At 44.1% G+C, this 12443-nt stretch overlaps 1 protein-coding gene across 1 annotated transcript in view; it reads left to right on the top strand.

Moving 5' to 3' along the window:
* Positions 1–12443, top strand: part of UNC5D (unc-5 netrin receptor D) — a 233451-nt gene that overhangs the window by 8940 nt on the left and 212068 nt on the right. The window contains exon 2 of the mRNA XM_044225400.1: positions 5755–5898. Coding sequence (XP_044081335.1) covers positions 5755–5898 — 144 coding nt within the window. The remainder of the gene's footprint in view (positions 1–5754; positions 5899–12443) is intronic.

Below are 12443 nucleotides of genomic sequence, written 5' to 3'. Positions count from 1 at the left end.
GGAGTCTGCTTCTCCTCTGATCTCTGTCCCTATCTCTCAGATAAATAAATAAAATCTTAAAAAAAAAAAAAAAGAATCTTAAGCATCTACTTTGTCACAGTATCCTCAGCTCCTGGCCGAGGGGCAGGCACTTTTGATGCTCTGGGTTACTGTTCTCAAATAATGTATGTTGCCAACCGTGGAACATCTTTGATGGGTTTCCTATGGTGTGGGGACTTGTGGCAAGATAAGAACAGAAACAATAATAACGTGGTGTTAGGAAGAAATAAGGTCATGCATGTGATGGCACTAGTAAAAGTCAAGGGCTGTAGAAAGGTATAATAATCAGTTATGATAATAGTGATATTATTCAAAATATGAGGAAGCTTCTCATTGTGGAAGCCTGCTTTCGAGCCTCTAACCCTGGACATGGACGAGGCCCTTGTCAAAGTGGTAGACTCCCTTCCTCCAGCAGAATGGGTTGTTTCCTGTCTTCTCAGGACACAGTGGAGTAAGGAGGGACTATCTCAGAGGGGACTGAGACACTTCAACAAATGATGGTTCATTAAAGTGGGTTCCTAAATAAGACATAGTTGCTTTTCAGGAGGAGTTTGATATTTTTCTTCTCCTCTTCTGAAGAACTGAGGAAGGCCCTATGCTACCCATGAAGCTATACTGGAAATAGGTTGGGGTTTTTGTTTGTTTGTTTTTGAGCTTTGTGTACAGAAAGCAATATCCTCATTCTCTTGGCGAACAATCCCCAATCGTGAAACGCTACGACGTGGAAAACGAAGCACGAGGTTGGAGAAATGCTGAGCTACCCTGGTCCAGGGAAAGGGCCTCAGAGCCTTGGATGAAAAAACAATTCACCCAAACCTGGTTTGCTAGCTTCTGACATCCTGCGTGTGGTTTTCAGATATGAACAATATCTCCGAGGAGGAAGTGGGGTCCTTAACTTCCCGTCTTGAATCCGGTTATCCAGTGTAGTTAAGCCAAGCATTACAGAGGGACCGCCGAAAGACTGACGGACAAGAACCCATGAGGGACGGCAAGTGTCAGAGAGCTGGGTCCGATTCTTCCCCAAGTGCCCATCACCAGGTGTATGTGAGAACAGTTTGACCACCGTCCCCACGGCAGGACGCTGCGGGGCTTTGTGAACATGCGCTAACAAGCAGTAGATTAAAGCGTGGGACAGCTGTTAGGTACCAGGCTGCAGTTGGCATGGTGCTGAATGTTCTCCTCTTTCTTTTCCACGCCACAAGTTAAGACTAAGGCTACAGAGCCCTTTTATTAGAAGTTGGCCGGGAAGAAATGATTTTCCTTCTTTTTCTCGCAACATCGCCCTCCCCGCTGTCTTCTGCATTTCTCTTCTTGGAACACTAAAGCGTCTTCCTTCAATTAGTTTGAAAATTCTGTAACTTTTAGTCTCCCAACAGGATTAGACCTGCTAAGAGTAACTAGTGTTTTCTATCTGATAAATAAGGGGATTACAGCAATAACTGCTGTCAGCATTTTTCTCATTTAAACAAATAAAGCTGACAAATGATGAAGTTCTGTGCTGCTCTGTTATGTTTAGTACACACAGAGCAATTATTCATCCGCTGCCAACGTGAGTCTCCGTACAGCTGAACCATCCGACGGCGGAGAAAGCTGATTAGCATATCAGTCCCATAGTCATATTTTTATATTCTGGAAGATTCTAGTCCATAACAAAGGCTGATGGTTATAATTTACACAATAATTTAAAGGGTTGGACTTTTCTAGGCTTGTTGGAATTGCACGAGTTCTCAGGTACAGTGGGGCTCTTATTTAAGAGACGTCTTCTGTCTGCCTGGGATTTTGGAGCCCTGCTAGCATTTTCCACGGACAAGTTAGCTGTCATCTCTGGAGGTCTCGGAGTGGATGGCCGTCCTTGCAGCCCCCGCTGGAAGAACCACGGTGGAGGGGAGTGGGTGGAGATGTCCTGAAATAGAGCTGCTTCCCGTGGATGTTTGTCACGCGTACAGTTGTGTGTGCGTGTGTGTGTATATATATCACTAGACAGCTAGAATGGAGATTTGAGAGAGAATACACTATTTAAAATTTTTTTATTCAGTAGAACTATTTCTGTCGTGGTAGAGATAAGTATAATAGAAAGTATTCATGGTTTTCCATGAGTTCTTATAGAGGGAATGACTTGACAAGACTGGAGGCTTCCTGCGGGAAGAAGGTCTCATCCAGACAGTGTATCTGGGGGTCTGGGGGTGATGATGTACTTGGGGCCTCTTAAAGAAGCCTGTGGCTCCGATGCTCCCTGCAGGGGAAATGCACTGTGTTTAGAAATAGCTGGGTTATATTCATTGGGCTTCTCCGATCCTCTGGGAGAGCCTCTGAGAAGGACTTTTAACGGAGCCATCCTGACATTGAAACTGTGACTTCCACATGGGCGTTCACCGGCAGTTAGTCTCCTAAGATAGTGGTGGAATCAGTGAGGACCTTCGCGGGGACCGTCAGTGGTCTACAGTTTATGTTTCCCAAAGCAAATATGCAGCTGTCTGTCTCTGTGTCTGTATGTCTGTTTAGTTTCTGTATCTGATGCCTTGACGTCTTGGGGTAGTGCTGCTCCTGGAGGGACTGTCCAGCCAGAGGGCTGGCTGATTCCCAGAGAAAGCCAACAACTGGCTTGGGAGAGTGCCTTTCATGTGTAAACCAACCGATCCAAAGCCCGTCCCATTAACCACTTCTTTTATTAAGCTGTTAGACTCCAGGGCGATAGTCCCCATCCTTGCCCTCAGCATCAGGTACCGGACAGCTAAGGACGGCCAGAGCCCACTGAAATTTTCAAAGGAGCCAATTCTAAGCCTGTTTGCCCAGCCAGTTCCCATGGGAATCACAGTAAAGGCTCTGGCCCCTCTTTCCCCCATACCCCTCTGCCTCCTAGCGCCCTCCGGTGGTCCTGCATAGTATGCTCTGCCTATTGTCTCTAGGGATTTTTGAGTTTAAATGTTTCCTTTTCGGGATGGTTGTTTCCATCTGATGTGCACCTTACCACACCTCAGTGTGGTAAAACAAATCCTGGGTACCCTTAAAACACCGTGTGCCTAGGGGAGCCTGGGTGGCTCCATGGATTAAAGCCTCTGCCTTCGGCTCAGGTCATGAGCCCAGGGTCCTGGGATTGAGCCCCGCTTCGGGCTCTCTGCTCAATGGGGAACCTGCTTCCTCCTCTCTCTCTGCCTGCCTCTCTGCCTACCTGTGATCTCTGTCTGTCAAATAAATAAATAAAATCTTAAACAAACAAACAAAACAAACACCGTGTGCCAAGAGGAAATCATAGCAAGTTTTGCTGTTTCGATGTGAAAACTCCCTACTTCATAAACAGGATCATCCTGAACCATTTTGAAGGGGGTGTTTGTCTCCATTTCCAGTCTAGATGAAGCTGGTGACTTAGATGTTCTCATAAGATGGGGAAAGAATAAGTACATAGAATAGAATAGGTCCCCATTAGCTTAAACACATTTCTAGATTTTTAAAAATTTATTTGCAAAAGAGCGAGTACGAGCAAGCAGAGGGAGGGACAGAAGGACAAGCAGATTTCTCAAGCTTATAATTGAGTGCTTCTCTGAGACCCCCCCCCCCCGATTCCTAAATGGTGGACATAGTTTGTCTCCCCCTGTGACAGGACTTCTGACACCTGGGTTCAGTGATTGGGTGTTCTCTCCCTTCCCTTGCACTAGTCAAAGTAAATCATCCACCATTTGCCTCAGATCAAAAAGAAAAAGAGGACACAAGCCCTCTGTTCGAAGCCCAGCTCCTTAGTTTTGTTTATTTCAACTTACTTTCAAGTCCCCAGCATGTGCCGCCACGCTCCGATTTGCTTTCTGTCCTAACGACCCTGCTTTGTCCGATGGCGTGATTTTGATTCTCCTGGTCTCTTCACCCGCCAACCCCACCACCTCCTCACCTTTTCCTCCCTCTCATACTTTGTATTTCTTTAAGTGCAAAGATGAAAACACCACCGTCCTTCAGAACCCCTCTAAGGCCTCTAAGGGCCCTCTAAGGCTGGCAGAACCCCTCTTTAGTGTGGGGCACAGCTTTTGGGACGCTCACTTCTCCACCAGCCAAAAAAGGCTACTTCTGCACTGGCCCAAACTGGGAAACGTGGCTTGTCAACGGTCATCAGGGTGATTTTCTGTATGTGGTCCCTCCTCAGTATTGAGAGAGTCTAACTCCCATTCCCCACGGTGATTTATGTGGTCATAAAACTCTCTCTCATCACACACTGTAAGTAACATGCTGTGGATCTGGGAGACAGAAGTGTCTCCTCAGTCTTGACCAATCCTATACCCGTCTTCTTCTTTAAATCCTGTCACCACCCAGGATAGAATCACACTCCACCTCCTTCATCAGGAGCCCCCTGCTCATTTAATTACACTGTTGATTCTGTCCCGTGAATTCCTTTTGCGAATTTAAAGGGAAAAGCACAATTGTGCACCTCATTTTTCTTTAAATGTTCCCTGCATTAGTCTTATTTCTGTCATGAAGTATAAGCACCTAAAATATAAGGACAGAACTTTAATTTTTGAGACAGACCTGCACGTGGTGCTGGATTTTCAGGAAGACAGATCCAGCTTCCAACCCCAGATCTGCCATTATCAGACCGTGTAACTGTGGACAAATGAATTCATCTAAGACGGTTCTTCGGTCTGCCTAGTGGGGATGCGAGGGTTTCTCCTGCGTCTGTGTGTTGTGAAAATGTAAGTGAGTGACGAGGTTAAAGGCTTATGGTGATGCTAAGTATGTCTGCGGAATTCAGGACTCTTTTTCTCCCACACCGCCTTAGCATGCTGGCCGGACGGAGCGAGCACATGGACTGTCAGGGCTGCTCTGTGGCTTGTGATGACGGGACTGGTACGAGTAGTAAGGAGTGTCCTCTTGCATCCTTGGCAGTCTGTGCAAGGTGACTGTGCTGCCCAGAGCAAGGAAAGCTGATGATCGTCCTGGGTCAGGGAGTTGGAAGAAACTCACACTCCCTTGTAAGAAAGACCCAGCATGTTTTCTAACTTCTCAGGAGGATGCAAAGTCATGAATTATAATAATAAACATTAAGATTATAATAATAAACATGAAGGTTGTCTTAGTTTTATCTTATTTTCCACACGTAGCCTCAGCTCCTTTTCCAGTAAGAGCCTTTCCTTCTCTCCCTACGGGATGGCCCCTGCTAGAGGGGCTTCCTGGGCTCTCATGGACAGGGCTTTGAGACTAACATAGTTTAATTTGTCTGTGTCGCATTTGTTGTCCAAAGCTTTTAAAACCGAGGCTTGGGCTTCCCTGCCCGTTTGCACATGATCACGGTTCCCTCTTCCTCCTAAGCCACACTGCTAGACCCCAGCCCGCTGCTGTGTCCAGGCGGAGGGCCATTTAGAACTACCTGGAACTACATCTCTGGGGTCCGTGTGTTGCCTCTTTACCTTTTAGAATCCCAGAAGTTAGTGATACTACATTCCTCATTGTAGGTTTCATCCTAAGAAAGACCAAGAAGAAGTACCAATTGAGAACCTGTGAAAATTATTATATTGTATTAGACCCACGTTGGTGGGTAATACTTCACACTCCGGCTTTCCAGCCTACTCAGCTGTTGGAATTTAATTAGCAGCAATATATTATTGTCAGAGTAATTAAAACCTCGCCTTGATTAAAAACAGAATTGTGTAATTAACAAGAAAATGTTTGGCTAGCCTTAACTTTCTGATCGGAAATGGCAGCGGCCTCAGTGGATGTGCTCTGTCTCCCCACCAGGCTTGAAGGTCCGGGAGGTGTTCATCAACGTCACCAGGCAGCAGGTAGAGGATTTCCATGGGCCGGAGGACTACTGGTGCCAGTGCGTGGCCTGGAGCCACCTGGGGACCTCCAAAAGCAGGAAGGCCTCCGTGCGCATAGCTTGTGAGTACATTTGGGGGGGATGGCCTTGTCTGGTAGGACCGCGGGCCAGAGTTCAGTGCCGCCAAACGGGCTTGGGACGCGTTGGGCGCTTCTGTAGAATAGAGATTAGCAGACGTCAAGAAACGATCAACGATTGCTGCCTCTATTAAATTTACTCTTTTAAAGTTGTATTTTAAATGTTTGATAATTTCCTCTGGAGTACAATCAGCCAATCAGTTAGGCGAAGAGATTCTGCCTAGACCCTCAGTGCAGGTGTCTCCACAATGCCAGGAAAATCGGTTCCTGGGAGGAAAAAAAACTCAGGTGAATGGGTTCTGCTGTTCGTTATCAGTGACGAAGTTCAAGGGGCATTGATGGAAAGAGGTGAGCAGTGACTGTTTACTGCTCTTTCCAGCAAACCTGCAAAAATAAGACATTAAAGATTGGGATTTTTATAGCCTACTATTGAATCTCTTGTTTCTGAATATTAAAACATGGAAATGGGGTTTAAAAGTGCATGTGTTTGACCCATGGAGAACTCCAAAAAGGGAAAAAAAGAAGAAAAAGAAAAGACACTTGAAGAAGGGAAAATTAAAAAAAAGAAAAAAAAGAAAAGAAAAAATTGTTTTTCAGGAGAGTCCACGATTTCTTCATCATATTTCAGCATCAGTGTTTTTAATATCTCAAACATATTTAGAAGTACAGGAACTTCCTTTCTCTTCCTTTAAGATGTCTTCATTCCCCTACCCCCATTATCCCACCCCGACGAGTCCCCATAAAACCTCCTTTGTGGCCCAGGAGTGTAAAAGCTCCTCTGGAAAGAAATTGAGAGAAGGAAGGCAGACTTGGTTATTGTTGTTTTATTCAAATGCTGCCTTTTGAGAGTGCCATAAAGAATACGGGACAAGGGGGATTTATTTGAGGACTCAAGGAATTCATAGCAGATGTCGATGGTTTAGGGATTGAGAATAGGAATGAATTGCTATTTGCAGAGACATTTATGTTTCTTGGGAAATGAAATCTTCTTCTCAAAATATGCATTTCACCTTCACTATACTGGCAATTTGGGAGGCCCTTTCCTGAGTGTTGACGGGGCCCTGGTAGGCCAAGGAGAAGAGGTCATTGCATGAGCTGTGCTCTTGATGTAAGAGCCACGGGAAACCATTTTCCTATAGTTACTTGGTTAGTTTTAGCCAACAAGTACTTTATGATTCTAAAGTGGAGGTCAGCTGAGAGAGGGAAGAGTATGTTCAATTTTTACTCTTCCTTCCTTAACACCACCAGCTCTGTGATCTCCACCTGGCTTCGGCTAGGCTAGTCGCCATTTGACCCTCGTCAGGGGGATGCAGATTGTCTTCCAGGCTCTCTCTGTGTCTCTGAAAAAAAGGCCAAACAGCACAGGGGTTTTCAACATGGCTTCCCTCCTTGTGCGGCTTCTCTGCACCACTTTTCCCAGTCCTCTTCTTCCTCCATGTCTCTGAGGCCCCCATGGCCTATTCTTTTTGATTTGCATCTCCCTGATCTGTCCCCTCCAGGCTCTCTCACCTCCACACGTGCTCCCTTCATTTCTGATTGTTGCCTGCTTGCTAGAAAGCTCCTTCAGGGAGCTTCCCCTCGCTCACAAAGTTTGGCAAAGAATGGCTGTATCTCTCCTTTGTTCATGTCCCATAACCTTTGATCATGTACACCGCATCCGTCCAGGCACTTGGCTGTTCTACATGTCAACCTCTCTCTGACGTGGGATGTGGCGCCTGCAATTCCAGTGTCACCTGTCACTGAAGCCAGGTGTTGCATGCCTCTCGGTTTCCAGTTCCCATAGTTGGTTTTGTGATAGTGGACAAGTTATTCATCTCTCTCTGTCTTAATGTCTCCAGTGATAAAAGGGCGCCTAGTTCATTGAATTATTGCGAGGGTTACACGTATCAATAACTAGAAAGTGTATAAATCTCTACCTGGCACAGAGAGTTGGCCCTTCTCAGTCATTAGCTATTGTTTTAAGACGTACTTGAGAAATGGAATCACTTCTCAGTAGGTGTCTTACTACTTATTGAAACTAAATGCACGGAATTATAATTGTAGTGTCTTAGCAAATTTTCTGCAGGTTATGGCTTTATAGACTCTAAAAATCCCATTCTCAGGCAGCCCTAGGATCCAGCTCTGCCAAGCAGGATAGGACCAAGGAACACGACAAATGAAAAACCCTGTTCTATCATTTCCTGCCTTTTTTGAATCATCTGATACTTTTGTGGTAATAATCTTCCCAGTCTCTTCAGGGATTAAAAAAAAATCATTCTGTCATTCTTGTATATGATATGCACATGAGAATATGATAAGCATGTGATTTCTAAGTTAAAAAAAATTGATCATTAAACCTATGTTATACAGTTAAGGCAATCTCCCATATTTAAATGTATTTTTAAATTTTTGTGTGTATCAAGTGACACATCCTTTAATTTAAAATTATTTATGCAAGTCAAGATATGATTTGTCATTAAATATTGCATTTGACTTGGAGACCAGTGTACATTAAAATGTAAATTGAAATTTAACTATGTTTAATGGCATCAAAAGTGGAGGGAAAAACTGCCTTTAGGATCTTGCTTGAAATTCTTTTCATTTGCTCGTGGCAGGGTGGAGGGGAAGGCGCTCTCTCTCTCTCTCTCTTTTTTTTTAATAACTTTCATGTTTTGTTGAAATAAGATTTCTGGCTGCTATTTGCAAGTACTTCCCAGCAAATAACACATTGCACATGAGGATAGTCTTTATTCCCAATAAATGAAAAGCCAAATTGGATATAATTGTCACTGTGTTTCTTCTTTTTAAGATTGGTTTTTGAAGTACTAAAGACATCTTAATGTGCTAAATAAGGATTTTGATAGATGAATGTAGCTTATGAATCTGATGACAATTGTCTTGAGGGGACTTCGCAAAATTAGTATCATTTTTATATTATTCATTAAGTTATTGTCGTTCAACATCAGAGCTCCGTATGTTTCCTACATTTAACCGATGATGCATTCACAATTTAACAGTTTTGAAACTGCAGCGGGCAAAACCTTCATGGCAGTTGGGGCCTTCAGCCAAGGGACTGGCGTGCCTTGACATTGTCATATTAGGTAATCAAGAATATCAGGAAACTCACTGGCATGATACCATTTAGACATGATTTGATCTTAAAGGGAAACAGAATAAATACAATTTTTAAAATTTATTTAACACGTAATTTTTTTGACATGGACCCCCATGGGTTATCAGTTAGATGTGTAGATTCCTGGCATCTGCCCCAAGCCTCTTGGACCCAATTCTGGAGGAGGGACCAGGAAAGCTGTGTTTGTACAATGTTATCCGGACGATTCTGTGATCCGGTAACCTTGGGACATCCTGCCCAGGGACAGTGCTTCTCAAACTTTAACATGCATGAAAATCAATTGGGATCCTATTAAAAGACAAGTGATTCAAATAAAATGACTCCGGAAGTCCGGTTCGAGGTCTAAGGTTCTATTATTTGTAAGAGTTCCTAGAGGATGCTGCCAGTGGACCATGCTCTGAGTAGCGAGAGCCCCCACAAACAAACAAAACAAAACAAACACAAAAACCAAAAACACCTTTATGAAGCACTCCTTTTTTTTTTTTCTTTAAAGATTTTTATTTATTTATTTGACAGATCACAAGTAGGCAGAGAGGCACGCAGAGAGAGAAAGAGGAGGAAGCACACTCCCCACTGAGCAGAGAGCCCAATGCGGGGCTAGATCCCAGGACCCTGGGATCATGACCTGATCCAAAGGCAGAGGCTTTAACCCACTGAGCCACCCAGGTGCCCCTTTATGAAGCACTCTTTGGGAAATGTTGATTTAACCCATTCGTCCAACTGCCTCCTTCAATAGCTGAATAAGTGATGTTCAGGAAGGTTAGGTTGGCTTGACCGGGGGTCCACCCAGCAGATGGCAGACGTGGAACCAGATAGGATACTCTTTCCCCCCTCCTCAGTACTCTTGCTACTAAGCCCTGTCGATTCCTCTCTATCGGATGGAATTTGAGAACCAACATAGAAAAGTTCACACGCATTGAAGTGTTTCCGTAAGGAAAGCAGTGATTGCTTTTCTATTGTTTCTGAGTAAATTCCTCCTCATGGTAATGTTATTGCATTTATTGAATATATTTCAATGCATATAAGTTGTATATATTATATATACACACATGCATATATGTGTGTGTGTGTGTGTGTGTGTGTACACATATGCACATGTGCACACACACGCACACACATGAAGCCACAACCCAGCCTCTAGAAAACAGGACGGGCTTTGTTTTAGTAGCCAAAGTGCCTGTCATCTTAAACTATTGTATTTTCCTTAATAATTCCACACTGTGTCAGGGACAGGTTGGCCACCTTCCAAATGCCTGGGGCTGGAAATAGCTGAGGCCCCGTTTCAAAAGTGATTTTCTAAAGGTAAAAATAAATAAATAAAGCCACCCCCACAGGCCTGGCAGAAGCCCATCTCCAGGGAGGGACTCCCACGGGCCTTCTCTTGCTGGTCTGATTCAGTCCAGCTGGAGGTAGCCGGGCCGCTGCGGCATCTGTTACTTCTGCTGCTGGACGGTTGTCAAAACTGAGAATATTCAATTATTCGTAGTTGTTTACTTTCATGAGTGAACATTTGGCTGCCTAGCTGCTGCTTTTCTTTCCTATTTTTCTCCCTCTTCTTCATCTGCTTACAAAATGTTTTGCCTTTATCATTAACCCTTGGTCGGTCAAATGCTGCTTGAGACTTGAGCCCTTAGAAGATTCTAGCTGGGGCTCGAAAGAGGGGAAGCCTGTGTCTCTCATAGTCCCATAACAAGTTGGCCCCCTGGAATGAAACACAGCAGGAAACCACTGTTTTGTTCATTTTTTTTTTTTTAAAGATCTATAAAATATACATCCTGAATATAATTTAAACAGGCTGCTTATTTGATGCTCTCCTAAAATATCAGTGCTGTTGTGCCAAGAATGAGTGGAGAGTTTAAAAGGAGAACCTCGTGTAAAAGCCAGGGAACTCTCTCTACCTAATTTTATAGGCACACCGTGAAAATGGTATTATTTTTATTTGTTTCTTTTTGGGGGGTGGTGGTTTCTTTTTGAAAACTGTAGAAGAGAGACATCTAATTAAACCTGCATTATGGATCTCAGCTTCATGGCTCTGACAATTTCACCTGCTCAGAACTGTCAGTGACCCCCCTGCTCCTGACAGCACATTAGGTGTGGGAATAAATAGAGGCCCGTCTGCCTGGCATGCAGATGCAGCCTTAACCTACATTTGCAGCCTTGTCTCCCACCTCAAGTCATGCAGCTGTGCGGAGCTCCCACTAAGTTAGCCCAGCTCCGATTCTGGGACGTGAGACCCGCTCTTCCCCTCTGTGACGTGCTCATATTCTTTGTCCTCCCTGGAGTGTATTTTCAGCCTCACTTTACACTCCTACCTCTTCCCACCAAATTCCCACATCCAAGGCCCATCTTGTATGCTGTCTCCTCTCTGAAACCCAGTTAACTAATCCCTTAATGCTAGCCAACCTCAGCACCCGACAAGCCAGCTGAGCCATTGACAAAGATACCCCCCCAACACTACACCACCCTGCCCAGTAGCAGCTCCAGCTTCAAAATTAATAATAAGATCTAAATATCCACTTGTGAGTTCTCCTAGCAATTTCTTTACTACTTGTCCCACGGTACTTATTATAATTTGCCCAGAATCATGGTGATTTTGAAGTTATTTGTGGATTTATTTCCCTTCCTAGGATGGAACCTGCTTTAAGATTCAAGTGTATCACCCTCACTTGTCCTGACCTGTGAACCTACTGCAATGTCACGTTCCTGGTATTCAGAATGACCGTTTGGTTTGAAAAGGCAACCTCATCAGTGTCAGGTCTGATTCTATGCAGGGACATTTGTTAGTGGTTTGTCACAATTGTGCCGTGGTACTAACGGGACATCTGGCTTCTCAGCAAAGCCGTAGCTCGGCAGGACATTATTATAAGGATCACGTCTGGCCTCCCTGCCTCGTGCATACTCCTAATGATCTTTCCTGCCATAAAGAAAGGGTCAAGTAGGTGAAACATTACAACCAGGCAACTCTGATAGGCAGTGCGTGGCTCCAAAGGAGGCCAAGTCCACCAGCTCTGGAAGCACTGTTTCCCTTCCTCTCTTTTCAGCACAGGGAATTTGCTCCCAAGTTACGGGGAAAAAATTGTTAAGACCTCTCAGTACTTGGTCAAAATTGCACAGAAGCTGGAAGTCTTCCTCCCCCTCTTCATGGGAGAACATGGCCAAAGTGAAGAGAAAATATTATTTTACTATTATTTATTTATTTTAATATTATTTAAATATTATTTATTATTACTATAATAATATTTAAAAATATTATTTTACCAAAGGTCAGTCATTTCCTTTACACTGAAATTAATTTACAATGGACCCTTGAACACTGTGGGAATTAGGGGCACTGACCCCCACCCCTACCCCCACCCCATGCAGTAAGAAAATCCACCCTTTAGAACTTATGACTCCTAGTAACTTACCAGTTATAGCC

This window comes from Neovison vison, chromosome 11, assembly GCF_020171115.1.
Source record: "Neovison vison isolate M4711 chromosome 11, ASM_NN_V1, whole genome shotgun sequence".
Lineage (NCBI taxonomy): Eukaryota > Metazoa > Chordata > Mammalia > Carnivora > Mustelidae > Neogale > Neogale vison.
This window is presented reverse-complemented; position numbering and strand designations above follow the sequence as displayed.